General features: G+C 35.8%; 1 protein-coding gene across 1 annotated transcript; it reads right to left on the bottom strand.

Moving 5' to 3' along the window:
- Positions 1-307: 307 nt before the first annotated feature.
- LOC125646614 (40S ribosomal protein S8) lies at positions 308-12739 on the bottom strand. Its single transcript, XM_048873017.2, is given in 6 exon segments — positions 308-452; positions 7475-7610; positions 11595-11836; positions 11839-11869; positions 12141-12247; positions 12682-12739. Coding segments are annotated over 6 exon segments (630 nt in total). The 5' UTR covers positions 12686-12739; the 3' UTR covers positions 308-342.
- Between the last annotated feature and the right edge of the window lie 3394 nt (positions 12740-16133).

Here is a 16133-nt window from a genome sequence, read left to right as displayed (position 1 = left end):
TGCTTGCGCATTATGGGTATACATAGTGTATAATACCACAGGGGTGGTCTTAAAAGATCGTTGGCAGCCTGGGGAAATTGCAAAACGATGCAGTGAAGTATAGATATTGATGTAAACTGGTCCAGTGGTTCTGGAGAAGTCAACAAAGTGAAAAGTTTACAGACATACAACAGGTGATTAGAAATGCTCACTTTTTCACGATGCAGTTTTCAACTGAGGTGAGCTCAAACAGCAGCGGCAAAAACCATTTCTATCAACCAATTTTGTTCTTATACCCTAGTGGGAAATAAACAACAGTACAATTATCTCATTTTTTTCCTTTTATTTGATGGCATCACATATTTACTTTCCCTTCTTTGTTTTAAGTTTTCTCTGATAGAACTCGAGTTCTTTTCCCTCCATAATATATCCATCACATCTGCCGCACTGTCCTGGACGGGATGCCACCTTAGCTGCAAAAGGAAAAGAAATATATATCAATCAAGTGCATTAGTCTAAACTAACAGTATCTAATAGAGTACAAGGTACAAAATATGGAAATCAGAATCCGGTAATTTTCCTGAATCTAGTGACAAGCACATCAGGGTGTTACATAAATTCATCATTTTGTATTCCAACAATGGCATTCCAATGATTCCATGACAGATTTTACATAAGCATATAACAAATGAAGTTTTCAGTACTGAGGAATTATTGGAACACATCAATTTTCATGAACAAGATTCTGGCTTCGTCGGGATGTTATTCTGTGGATAGGTGTATAATGAATCAAACTAAATTGTGTTGGTAAGGTCTTTTGACATGAAACTAGAGCCCCCCCCCCCCCCCCCCCCCCCCCCTTCAAAAGTAAATAAGAGGGAGTGATTTCATCATGCAAAACTTGCAATAAAATGTGTCAGCTTTAACTTCAAGTCCAGTGTCATATGTTGACAAGAACAGCGACAAACTGAATCAATCTTAGCACATAGTTTAGACTTAGTTGGTCATTAGCAAAGACCCAAGTCTAGCAAGATGTGCTGCATCACAAATTTACTTTTCTATGGATATGAATTGAAGGACTTCATTTTTAAGATAATTGTGCATACTGGTGGCTGTATCTGTATCAGCAGGGGGTGTCAGCCATGTTAACTGCACTCTCCAATTACAGACTTTCATGTTTCACTCTGGGAAGGTTACAGGTGTTAACAAAACAATGCAACAGCAAAGAGTGAGAAAAATAATACCCTCAGTTTAATACATGAAGTCAGCACCAACACAACTTCTGTAAGATTTTCATGTGTCACAAGGCAAAATTTACATTCCTATGGTTTTACATTTTAAAGGCAAAGGACTACCTGTTCTTTCTAACTATCCATTTTATAGGTTCAATTTAGTATCAATAGTACCAAAGAAGATGTTACCTAGGTGTTTTACACATATACACTATATACATAATGTACCAAGTTTGGTCTCACCCTGGGGTCAGAATCTCTACCCCTGGGTTCATGAAATTTACAATTTTGGTAGAGGCCTTCCTGTGCTACATGACAATGCACTAGTTTTTCTTACACATGTGCAGTTGTAAAGAAGATTTTTGAAATTTGGTCCATTGTTGGCAGTTTTTACCCCACCTATAAGGCTGGGGCAAACAGGAATCATGTAAAATTAAAATTTATGTCCCCCTTGTCCTAAAAATGCTTCATACCAAATTTGAAAAGAATTGGAATGGTAGTTAACAAGAAGTTAAGTGTTCAATTGTTTGTGTTACATGGCCAACAAGACACAGACCCATTCCAATAGGTCACCCGAGTTTACTCAGGTGACCTAAAACTCTTAAGGTAGTACTCTACATCGTCATAATGGCTGACTTCCTTTAAAAACATGGGTGAAAAATCGATATCAACAATATTTGACTTTTCCTTTTCCATTTAGATACCTAGCCGAGTAGCTCAGTAGGTTAGAATACCGACTGCTGACCTGTAGGTCGCAGGTTCGAATCCAGCAGGGGTTTTAAATTTTTTTCAGATTACCTTCTAATAAAACTGTATTTTTTTGACAAAATAAAGTAAATTTGAAAATTTTCAACTTCAAAATATTTTTGTACATATCCTCCACTTTTCATCTGCATCAAATTTCTCTGGTGTAGCACACCTCCTTAATCACAGACCATTTTAAAGTGTAGAAAAAAAGGAGGGAGGCAAACAATAAAATGTATCAGCTCTAACTTCAAGTCCAGTGTCATATGTTGACAAGAACAGCGACAAACTGAATCAATCTTAGCACATAGTTTAGACTTAGTTGGTCATTAGCAAAGACCCAAGTCTAGCAAGATGTGCTGCATCACAAATTTACTTTTCTATGGATATGAACTGAAGGACTTCATTTTTAAGATAATTGTGCATACTGGTGACTGTATCTGTATCAGCAGGGGGTGTCAGTCATGTTAACTGCACTCTCCAATTACAGACTTTCATGTTTCACTCTGGGAAGGTTACAGGTGTTAACAAAACAATGCAACAGCAAAGAGTGAGAAAAATAATACCCTCAGTTTAATACATGAAGTCAGCACCGACACAGCATCAACTTCTGTAACATCTTCATGTACCACAAGGCAAAATTTACATTCCTATGGTTTCGGGATTTTTTTTAATTTTTTTTTTTTTTTTTACATTTGATATCATTACATACTGTAATGATGGGCGTTTCCTCATGAATGTACTGCAGTTGTGAACGAGTGTGTGAATACACAACTACTTGATAAATATAGTACATCTATTTCAACAACAGGGAATACCAATAGAAATGAAAGCACAATGTAAATATAAGAATTTGAACATTACACAAGAGTATAAACTACCACACTTCACGTTGGTATACTATTCGTTAAGCGACTCTTGTAGGCTGACGTGAAGCCTTACAATGGCCTACACTTTTGCAGTAACTCCGGAGTCCCCTTGTACCAGAAGTTGGGTGTGTGTTATTGTGGTCCTAAGCTTCACATAAATAGTATTGACAAGAGGCCTATAGGCCTTATCAGGCACCTGAGTATCAAATGACACCAGGAGGCAATGCTCGAAATCAATCGAAAGTTTTAAAGAAAATGTGTTTCGTACTTTAAAATGCAAGATACAATTTTTGGGTATTCTGGTACAAAGTTCAAAGTTGTACCGTATCTTACTTTTGAATGTTCAAATTACAGTACTTAACCATTTTAACTTTAATCATTATGGCCTACCCTTGAACCAAGACCCTTATTCGTGGGATAATGAAATTTACAATTTTGGTAAAGGTCAAAGGTTTACTCAAAGGTCACCTACTCATTCTAAATATCCATTTTGTTTCAATTTAGTATCAATAGCATTGAAAGTGTTATTCAAAATGTTTTATACAGATATGTCAATTTAGCCCTGCCCTGGGGTCGGAACCTCTTCCCGTGGATCATGAAATTAGCAATTTCGGTAGAAGCCTTTCTGTTCTACATGACTATGCATTTAACTATTCTGCTGATATACACAGAAGGACTTTGTTGTCAGAGAACAATTGTGCATACTGGTGACTGTATCTGTATCAGCAGGGGGTGTCAGTCATGTTAACTGCACTCTCCAATTACAGACTTTCATGTTTCACTCTGGGAAGGTTACAGGTGTTAACAAAACAATGCAACAGCAAAGAGTGAGAAAAATAATACCCTCAGTTTAATACATGAAGTCAGAACAGCATCAACTTCAGTAACATTTTCATGTGTCACAAGGCAAAATTTACATTTCTAGGTTTTTACATTTTAAAGGCAAAGGACTACCTGTTCTTTCTAAATATCCATTTTATAGGTTCAATATAGTATCAATAGCACCAAAGAAGATGTTATCTAGGTGTTTTACACTTAAACACTATACCAAGTTTGGCTCCATCCTGGGATCAGAACCTTTACCCCTGGGTTCATGAAATTTACAATTTTGGTAGAGGCCTTCCTGTGCTACATGACAATGCACTAGTTTTTCTTACACATGTGCAGTTGTAAAGAAGATTTTTGAAATTTGGTCCATTGTTGGCAGTTTTTACCCCACCTATAAGGCTGGGGCAAACAGGAATCATGTAAAATTAAAATTTATGTCCCCCTTGTCCTAAAAATGCTTCATACCAAATTTGAAAAGAATTGGAATGATGTTAACGCACGACCGCCAATGGACACAGGCAGATTGCAATAGGTCACCTGAGTTTACTCAGGTGACCTAAAATTCAGACCATTTTAAAGTGTAGAAGATAAAAGAGGTGGGAGGAGACAAACAATAAAATGTATCAGCTCTAACTTATTCCAGTGTCATATGTTGACGAAAACAGCGAGAAACATTCAATCTTAGCACATAGTTAAGACTAAGTTGGTCATTAGCAAAGACCCAAGTCTAGCAAGATGTTGTTCCATCACATATTTACCATACTATGATATACACTTAAGGACTTTGTTGTCAGAGGACAATTTTTGCATACTGGTGGCTGTATCTGTATCAGCAGGGGGTGTCAGTCATGTTAACTGCACTCTCCAATTACAGACTTTCATGTTTCACTCTGGGAAGGTTACAGGTGTTAACAAAACAATGCAACAGCAAAGAGTGAGAAAAATAATACCCTCAGTTTAATACATGAAGTCAGCACCAACACAGCATCAACTTCTGTAACATTTTCACGTGTCACAAGACAAAATTTACATTTCCGATGTTGTTACATTGACAGGCATGTCCTCATGAATGCACTGTAGTTGGCTATTTATAAATATAGCATATCTGCTTCATCAGCTCAGATTTCCGACAGAAATAAAAGTAGAATGAAAATATAAGTAAATTTCATTTTTGAAAAATAAACACGGGTATAAACTTTTTTTTACTGTTGAGATGTGGATTTTAGATTTCAGCAATCATAGAGGTGGGGGTGGTTTACAGAAAGCAGGTACATTATGACACGTACTGTTGTGTTTATGACCAGGCCTAAATAAATTTGCCAAAATCTCTGCATTCCTGTTGCTATGCTTGTGAAGCTCAGTGATTGTTGTTTACAATGTAGACATTTATTGATAAAACTGCAGACTCCTGTGGTCCGGGTCACTCAAGGTGGGACAGAATGTTTGTGTTAACAAACTTGCATAATGCTAGAAATGTTGCAGAAAGAAAAAGTTGAATTTTTCAATAAAAATAAAATCATTTGCTTCCCTACCATACCTAATTCTTTAAAGAGTTAAAATTCAAATAGGAAACACGATTTTTTTTGGCCTAAAGATTGCCACAATGGGATGCCCTTGTTAGTTGATATAGGCACTGTAAATTCTGACAGAAGCAAAATATGGTTGCAACCCATTCACACATCTGGAGAAATGATGATTTCATCAGATGTTCGTTTTCTCAATCAATGATTCATGAAGGGGAATCCGAACACCCTCATCACCTGAAATCATCCGTAGTAGAATAATACATTGGAACTTTCAAGTGTTGAGTAAATACAAAGAAGATATTTTGCAGTCTCTTCATAAGCAAGCAAATAGGGTTGAACAATGGTACTCAAGTTTTAATAGCGATTCAATGAGTTGTTTCAAAATTAGCGCATATAAACTATATGTAATTTTGCGCTTTATAAATGAATAAAATAATAATAATAAATACCATTTCATTTCATACCAATATCAAAATTGGCATTTAGATATATATCAACAAATTTAAAATCGTATGAAGTTTTTCATGGAATTGAATTACAAACTCTTAATCAAAAAGAAAATCAAATGTGTTACATGATAGGTAATTTCAATTAATAAAGTGCACCACCACGGCACATGATAAGCCCGTCACATATTGTTAACAGTATAGATTGTACCCATTAAAACATTTTTTTTTTATATCACCTTAATTAAATGTCATAGTGACCTTAAAGTAGGATGCGACACACCTTCTACCTAAGATGCATTAGTTGACCAATTTTGGTGATTCTAGGGTTCAATAGTTTTCAAGTTATGAGCCGGACAAGTTTTTGCCATATATGGCCATATCTTCTTAATGAAAAGTCACAGTGACCTGGTTTTAATGTGCGACACACCTTCTACCCAAGATGTATCTACAGACAAAGTTTGATGATTCTAGGCCTTGTAGTATTTAAGTTACGGGTCGGACACGAAAAAGCTAACAGACGGACGGACATGAACGCCATACCATAATACGTCCCGTCTTAAGATGGGCATATAAAAATTGTTAAAAAGAATTATAAAAAGCACGAGCCTCGTTTACATAACAAAGATTTGTGAGTGATGCATCTCACTTGAAACTCAACAACTGGGAGACATTCATATTTTTGCTGACCATTAGAAATACCTTAGTTTAAGCATTTATACCAAGTCATGAAATAAAATGATAAATTATACACAATTTGTTCATTAGCTGATGGACTCGGAAAATTGATGTCAGAAAGCAATTAGGAAAGCTGTCTTAAAAGATTTCCTCCCAAGATATAATACCTTTATATCATTCTTATAGTGCAAGATTTCAGGAAATGTACAACAAATCCTCACTCTGATTACCAACTGTGTGCTCAGTGTAACTATGACAAAGCAATTCCTTGGAATGAGTTAACCAGCGTCAGAACGACATCTGAACAACATTCCTCGCTTCACTTTTTTCATCACTGCACAACAATACATCACTTTTAATGATCAAAGGAGTGTAAAAGGTTTAACAATTATTTGGTGGGTGGGGGGGGGGGGGGGGGGGGGGGGGGGGGGATATATACATTATGACAGCTCATTGTAAAAGAGTTTATTAAACAAAGATTGAGGTGTGTTACTGTTTAGTTTTGAAATTTGAAAATGTATGTATTTAAGTTTAAGATAAGACCCTGAAGCGTACTACTATTCCAGTGGAACAGTGAACAATTTGAGAACAGTTTTCAAGCTTGGGGAATAAATGCTGAATAGTTCTTATCAGGAAAGGAACACTTGGAGATCAGGAACAAATGCTATGGCCTAGATTTCAAATTCTGCATTTTTGACACTTTCAATACTTTTTATTCATACAGAGACATTACGGGATAAAGAGATATTAATTGCCAAAATAAAAGTTTAATTTTATTAATTGAATATTTTAAAATGGAAGGAAGTAAATTAATAATACATACAATTATACGTGCCTAAAATTCCACATGGGGATATTTACATTTATGTAATGTAATCAACAAAAAACAACTTCACACTTAAAAAATAATTTTAAATAGGCTTAAATATTACGAGGGGGCAATTCACAAACATGTGAAATATAAAAGAATAGCCAAAGAATTTACTACCTTGCATTTACAGTTATTGTATATTCTTATTCGCGTTTGTTCGTGTGTGTTTAGATCTGACAGAATTTGGTCCAGAATGGAAAGGAAATTGACTACACAGAACCAAATGTCCTATGTGACCCCAAAAAACTTCAGTATAGACGATCAGCATATTCTATTATGATCAGCACCCTAGCAGTTTTACCTAGAACTCGTCCAGCAGTAAACTGATCGTCCAGGGCATGCTCCACCTTGGCCAGCTTTTCTCTTTCAGCATACTTTCTCTTAGTTTTCTTGGATGCTGACTCCAACTTCTTCAACACAGCTTCCTCTTTTTCTGCCTACAGTATTAAAATCAATAAATGATCAAAATAACAAGATTTGTCCTTAAATACACATCCTGAACTCTTCAAGCCATCATTAAAATATTTTTGTTTGAATGATGTTCTCCGACCCCCATTTTTCAAGGAGGGTAGGCATGTCAACATTTTTTTTCTTCCTCAATTTTTTTTGGAATGATGTAACTCATTGATTCAAGCATGAAAATCAGATATACACATTTCAACAACAGCCAGACAGATTTCAGATTGATCAATAAATTCAAAGCATTCATTTTGTTTATGATATGCGTTAATCTTGCACGGTTTTCTGAAATTTTCACCAGACAATTTGTATTCTGTCAAAATATTGAAAAAATGATCTGATCTGGGCGATTTTGACAGGTTGGTCGGAGTACATCGAACAAATGAAGTTTTTATTGTTAGCCTCATCTTGTACCCATGACAATTTTTAAATCACAGCATAATGGTCAATATTAAGTTCATGTAGTTGTTTACATGTAAAATAAATAACAACAAAGCACTACACAATGAAAGCCCAACTTGTATTTTCATTAACATGGAAATTTGTAAAATACAAAACATGCATGAAAAAGTGTTCCAGAGACTTAGGAAGAAGGGGACATAAAAATCTCCTTCTCCGAAGAGTTCTGACTTTAATTTATCCACCACGATGCAACCATATCAAAATAAATCATCTCACATGGTTGATAAAAGTGGAAATTTGGAGATGTGACATCATCATTCTAACTAAGAATTATAAAGAATACTGTAACAATCTAACATATACCACCATGATATCAGAACTTGGCCAAAAAAATTAAAAATTAGGTGCGTTTCCGATTACATCTTGCAACAAAAAAAAAGGGGGCAGGGGTAAGCAAAACTTTTCTTTAAAAAAATTTATGCAGTCAATATCTGCCTTGCATCATTGGGGAAGAAATTTTACACAATACATACATTTGTAAGTACTGACATGTAGCATAAAGTGTTCAATATTGAGTAAAATACTAAAATAAACTAAAAATGACAACTGATTTTACCCTATTTAACACATGATTGCATGTATATCTTTGTTAGTCTACTTGCAGAAAGCATGCAAGACGCCATTTTGAAAATTTCCAATAATTTGAATATCGAGTCTGAACTTGTTACATTTTATTAAATGTGAGAAACGAAGTGTACATAAATTAAGGACTGGAATTTATCCGTACAATTAGGGTCGGGATAAAAATTTAGGTGTCAGTCGGGTAACCGGAAACACGCCTATTTGGGGGGGGGGGGGGGGGGCCTAGGCCTTAGAAATGTTTCGGAAAATATGGAAGAAATGAAATTTACATGAAACTTCTCTTCGAAGCATTCCCGAGTTGAATATTCCACACAATCAAATCCATGATAAAACCAAAGTGGTTAAATATGGTCAGACAGAGTGCGGATTTCAGTTTTGGACTCAAACATCTGACCATCAGATCTTGCCAAGTCAAATTCGGTCCAATCAAGTCATTAATGACTTAAAAGTGTCCAGCGAGTCATTAAAAATCCACATACATTGTATCATGTACATTGGTTTTGGCCATTAACAATTTCTCTCCACAATAACTTCACCGACTTGTTCTAAAGTTATAAGAGGCCCAGGGGCCACAGCACTCACCCGAGTCACTCTGACTCTGCTGGTTCAGCTTTTATGATTAAAAAACAAAAACATTTCAGTTTTTATTTCCATTTAAAATTTTCACCCCATATTGTGCTAAATCCTTGCCCTAAAGTCATGAAATAACTGAACTTGAATTCATAAATGTACCAGACAACATCGTGATAGTGATCAATTTAATAAACCACACTCGGAACAGTCTGAGTCAATTTCCAACAATTTTCATTCATGTCAAGCCACTAGTCTGGCTAGCCATGCCAAGCAAATTGTGGCAGTAATCAATGATATGGGCTATTTTTTCAAAGTGGCGGCTCTCATCCTTTGATATGATAATACATGCAAGGTGTGTTATTTAAACGGTGTATATATTGCCAATATGAGTCAACATCGTTATCATTTTAAAAAGGATCCATATCTAATTTTAATTTCCACTCTACGGAAGACAAGCCAACAATGATAGAAACATGCCGACATGCAGATTTTGAAACATGTTATTTTTTCAGTTTTGAAAATCTTCAGGACTGACAGAAAATGATTGATATTCAGTCCTGATTCCTGAAAGACTAATTATTATTATTTTTTTTTTTACTTTTGACAGGTGAAAATTACTTGTTTGGCCTTGTCCTATCAGTAGCAATTAAACAAACTCAGAAAAAGTATATCAGAGAGAAAAGACTATAGTCTACCTACCATTAAAACACATTTCTAAAGGAGATAGCACATCAAGCGTTTATATTGAACAGTATTGATTTTTCGGTGAATCGTTTCAGCCCTATTTCTAAAGGACATCGATAGAAGGTCAATATTACTCTTCCCTGGCTACCATAAAAACACATTTCTAAAGGAGATAGGTCAATATTACTCTTCACTGGCTAGTGGCTACCATAAAAACATTTCTAAAGGAGATAGAAGGTCAAGAACTAAGGGTGATGACAGTCAGAAAACAAATAATTCATCATCAACAATGCAGGCGAAAGATGGTGAAAAAAATCATCATGTTGTTCATCACCCTTATATGATTATCTAGTACTGTCCTATTTTATTATTTCCCTTTACTTCAATGAACCCATGCAAGAAAAAAACCCACTCAATATAAATGTTAAAATTAAACAAGGCCTAACTGTCACCCAAGTATCATAGCCCATACAAGGAGTCTTAAATTTGCAATTATGCTTCAATATGGAGTCCTTTGTGCAAATGTTAACCATCTATCAAAATATGCATACAATTCCTTTACCTGAGGGGGTATCTAACAAAATCAAATGACACAGTGTACTCAACAATGACTTCGTAAAACACGTGCTGGTTGCCGTACCATTATTTCTTTTGCTGAAGAAGTTATTTCAAAGTTCCACATTAACATTTCATTAAAAGATATTCATAATCCTAGATACTTAACAAACCTTTTAGGGGCAATTTATTTGCCAAGCTAATTTTGTTTATTTTAGCATACGACAAAGTATTGTGTACATATATGATCTAATAATGGTGGCATATGAGGTGGAGAATATTCAGATTCAACGCATTTCAATTTGGCTGTTTCATAATAATTTAATTATTTACATATCCAAGAGTAACATTTTCTACAATTCTATATTTTTGTAGTAATTTTCTGGAGATTGATTTTTCGTTTTTAAATAGATGAACCAATGTAAAATAAGCGTACAGTATAGATTATAAAGGCTATGACTTCAAGTGAAACACTTAACCACCGAGATCCATCTTTTAAAATGGGGTAAAAAACATATTGTGGTTAATGTGGTATACAATACGCACCCCTTTCTCACACCACAAAATTCTTGGGGAAAAAAAGGTGTTTATTATGTTTGACAAAATATGGTACTAACAGCAAGTAAAGCTAGACATCTACAATACATTGTCACACGATTTAGAGTTTGGACCAGCACAGTTCACAACCTTTATGGCCCTTGGACCAGTTGGTGTTTTAGAAAAATTTCTCCTTCTTAATTTGCCCCAATTAACATTCTTTACTACTTCACACAAAATTTACGGAAAACAACCTGTTCAAACAATGGATGGTGCAATAAAAACGTGTTCCTAATAAATAACATTAGCAAAGCACCAGTCACATAACTTCAACTATTTGCTGTGCACTAAACTGAAATGACCATGGCTTCTGAACTAACTAGATATTAGCTATGTTACACAGATTCAAAATCAAGTTTATGTTGTTGTCACTGCAGACCTATCAGCAAAGTTTGAAATGCATCACTGGCATCAGCCGAAAGATGGTGAAAAACAATCATCACTTGGGTCTCTCATCAATGTCAACAACCAACAAAGACATTTACAACATAATACCATGTAACTCTTACCAACTTCACTCCTGCCTTCCTTCCCAGAGGCTTGGCATAATGAGCTTCGTACCACTGTCTAAATGGGGTGGCATCGATCTGCACAATGCAGGACTTCACAAGAGTCTTGGTTCTGACCAGTTCATTGTTACTAGCATTGTAAACGACATCAATAATACGTGTCTTTCTTGTAATGGCCTCTGACCCCCAAGAGAAGTTTCCTGTATCCAGACGAAGAGCTCTGAATTTCTTGTTACCCCCATGGTCCGCACAGTGTGGATTCTTTGGGCTCCTAGCTGCAAGGATGAAATAACAATCTAATAAGTACTGCAATTACAACAAAAATCTGTATCTATTAGTTGCTCAACTGACTCCCAATCTAGAGGGTAGGATGTTATAGTACTAGTAGTCTTAAGTAGGGCTGACCCCAAGGCCTTCCAGATTCATCAAATGTGTAAAATCATGAGGGCTTTGGTACATAGCCTGAAGTTCATAGGCTAATATAATGCTCCTAACCATAGTATTTAATCATCTCGGTTTCTCTATGGTACTCTTTTGTTTCTTCACCTTGGTGTTAGCAGCAGGACGACCCAATTCAAACTTCCTCTTCTTACGGATCTGGGTCATACGCCCACCAGTACTCCTCCTCTTGTGCCATTTATCACGAGATATACCTAAAATCATAAAATACTTTTTTAAGTTAAACAACAATCCGGCAGTTTCCTTAGGATGTTAACCCCCCCCCCCCCCCCCTTTTCAACTGAAGTGTATTCTGATCCGTCGCGAAGCCACAATTGAATTATTCTCTCTGAAATTCGCTACTGCATACTAGCGATATGCCATTCAATCATGTTTGCAAGCTTTGAAAACGAGTTCCTTGCCAATAATCGGTGAAATAATTCAAATTCATGTGAATCTCTTACTATTTGCTGCCCTCGCGGAAAAAAATTAAAAGAAAAATCATCTTATCAAGTCAAACAATTTAAATACACATCCAAGGAAAACTGCTTAATAACAGAGTATCAATGCCTAAACTTAAATTCGCTCTATAGACCCCTCTTTGTGTTGATTGATCAAGATTTATAAGGACAACAAAATTCGACGATACCCATGATGGCGATTTACACCGGAAAAGGAAGTCCAAAGTATCTGACTTAGAGTTATCGGTCTTTAAAGTAGGGACCATCTCCAAGAACTAAATCTATGTGGACTGTTTCAAACTTCTTTAAAAAATAATTATTATTATTCAATATGATATCATTGTCAGGGTAGTGCCATTTCAATTTTTCAATGAAAGTAAAGAGAAATCTATGAACATTGTTATAACATTTTGCATAGATCTATTTGTACCAGGATAAGAGAAAATATATGGCAAATTTTACTAGATACAATATACATCCAATCTGATTAAAATCAGCTCCTCGATCCGCTCCTTTAATTGTTTTCAAGTTGTCGCTATACGACAACATAAAAATAAAGGAGCGGGTCGAGGAGTTGATTTTAATCAGATTGAGTATACATCAAAATCGGCCATGTTTTAAATTTTTTATCAAATTGACTAAGTAAGCTGTCCACAATGTGTCATTGTCACGTACTACGTTTTCCTTTTATCTCATGAAAAGGTATACTGACGAACAGTGATCAATCTCTAACTCTATATCCCACAAGGAATACAAAATACACGGACCCAGGCCTGGCCATAACAGAGGTAGGATCGGGTGCCTAGGAGGAGTATAAGCATCCCTTGTTGACCGGTCACACTCACCATGATCCTATTATTGCTGTTTGATCAATGTCATAAATCCCAGAATCTATCCTAGAGTTATCGAATTACTAAATCAGGAATTTCTGAGACGATCGATAAGTAAATTAAAGTATAACGAATCTCCACGATTGGATATATAATATATGATCATATATTGAACTCCCTCTTGAAATGTGAAGGCAACAAACACTCGGTCAATCTCCCATAAAAAATACAAAATTAAGAGTAGGGCAAACACCAGAGGAGGAATCGGGTGCCTTGGGGGGGGGGGGGGGGGGGGGGGTGTAAGCATATCCTGTCGACCGGTCACACCAACCACGAGCCCTATATCCTGATTAGATAAACGGGAGTAATCCGTGGTCAAAATCAGGCCTATCAATGGTATGAAACACGTCAGACAGCATTTTACCCAAAGACAGGTTAAATTGTCTTGGCAAACTAGATCGCTAGATTTTAGAGAAGATTTTATGCCCCGCCATGAATATGACCGTCCTTCTGTCACACTTTGCGTTTAGCTCAGTTTCAAAGAAACTATTCAAGATATTTTCATCAAACTTTACATGCTAATACATATTGGTATCATCTACATGTATTCAACTGCATCCGTATTTTTTTTTTTACCTTGGCACTTCCTTTCACCTTGACCTCACTTTTCCATGTTTGGTGTTTAGTTCAGTTTCAAAGCAACCATTGACAATATTTCATGGAAAACTCTTCACTGATACATATTAGTAGAAGCTATTAAACAGTGACATTATTTTAAGACCTTGACCTTCCCGTGACCCTGACCTCACTATATTCTATTTTGGTTTTTAGCTCAGTTTTAAAGCAATTAATGCAGAATTTTTTGTCCCTTTCTGATATGGCCAAGGCATATAGTAAAGGAGCGGATTTACCAGTCTAATTTTAATTAGCTTGGTATTTGTCATATCAGTTTATGATATCTTTTTATATGAATGAAGATCAGCATTTCATGCGGTATAATTTTTCTCGTTTGTTAGAAGTAATTGTGAATAATGACAACCTTTCTATTGATAGCTAGGCAGCATTTAACCAATGCAAAATTGCTATTTATCTTTAGGCTATAGCAATTTTTTAAAGGATTTTGGTAAATTTGAATAATATTCAGAGTGAAATGAATGGGTGATATTTAAAGATAAAACATTTTGAAAAAGGGGTGACGTTTGTTCTATTAGAACATTTCACTTTGCCATAGAAATAATGCATTAGATTGATAAAGGAGAGTGTTAGAAAATTTTTACCTTTCATTTATAAATGTGTGATATGACTTGTAAACAACCGAGATTTAACTGTAGTAAAGCGTTTAGAGTTAATAACAATAGATGAGTACTTCAAGGGGTCTCTTTATATTGTATACATTTGTGATATGACTTTAACGCATAATTATTCGATAAGGTGAATCAAAAAGCTCTCATTGAAAAGCTATATATAGTTGGGTGTTTTTTTTTAATGAAGAAGATATTTTCCCCTTCAATCACCCCTATGGTCATGCTTAATCTGCATTATTTCACCCCACCCCCAATGAAAAAATTCAACCTATTTTCCATTGTAAATGGGGAAGAATATCAGGCCACGAGAATGTACCAATAATATTTGGGGGGTTTTAGCTCACTGGAGCCAAACGCTCATGCGAGCGTTTCTTATCACAACTTAACCGATGCTGTCGTAAACTTTTCACATTTCCACCATCTTCTTCAGAACCACCGGGCCAATTTCAACCAAACTTGGCACAAAGCATTCTTGGGTGAACGAGATTCAAGTTTGTTCAAATGAAGGGCAATGTCCGTCTCCAAGGGGAAATTATAACGAAATAGTGAATATACACTGACAAATTTTAAAAATTCTTCTTCTCCAGAACCAGCAGGTTTATTTCAAACAAACTTGATACAAATTATCTTTGGGTGAAAGGAATTCAAGTTTATTCAAATGAAAGGTTATGCCTACGTCAAAGGGGAGATAATCACAAAAATGCAACAATAGGATAGAATCATTTAAAAATCTTCTTCTCAAGAACCACCGGACCAGAAAAGTTAAAATTTACACGGAAGCTTCCCGACATCGTGCAGATTCAAGTTTGTTAAATTCATGACCCCTGGGGGTAGAGTGGGGCCACGATAGGGAATCAAAGTTTTACACGCAAATATATAGGAAAAGTCTTTATAGATCTTCATCTCACGAACCACTTGTCCAGACAGGTTCAAATTTACATGGCAACTTTCTTACGTAGTGCAAATCCATGTTTGTAAAAACCATGGCCCTCAGGGGTAGGTTGGGACCACAACAGGGGATCAAAATTGTACATGCGAATAAATAGGGGGAATTTTTAAATATGGATCAAGGTGACTCAGGTGAGTGCGTTATTTTCATATTGCATTACAATGTCACACTGGGCAGGGCTTTCATGTCCTATGGAAATATTTCTAGTTAATCATAATTACTCCCTGTAAAATTTTGATCCTCTGAATGACCACACTCTACCCCCCAGGGGCGAAGATTTGAACAAACTTGAATCTACACTACCTATGCCATATCGGATTTTAAAATCTCTTACTTGCACACAAAACACCCTTTTCATCACTCCAGAAAAACATACCCCACCCCCACCCCCCCCAAAAAATCATGAAATAATGAGTTCTTGTATCTCTCTTTTGATGGTAAAATCATACTTCATATAAGGTGCTTTAACAAGTCACGATATAAAATTTGGAGTAATGAACCCCTTTGAAAGCACATAGCTTTTCCTTAGAAGAAAACCAAATCCCTTTCACCCAAGG

Source organism: Ostrea edulis, chromosome 6, assembly GCF_947568905.1.
Source record: "Ostrea edulis chromosome 6, xbOstEdul1.1, whole genome shotgun sequence".
Lineage (NCBI taxonomy): Eukaryota > Metazoa > Mollusca > Bivalvia > Ostreida > Ostreidae > Ostrea > Ostrea edulis.
Note: the sequence above shows the minus strand (reverse complement) of the source record. Positions and strands in the feature narration are given on the sequence as shown.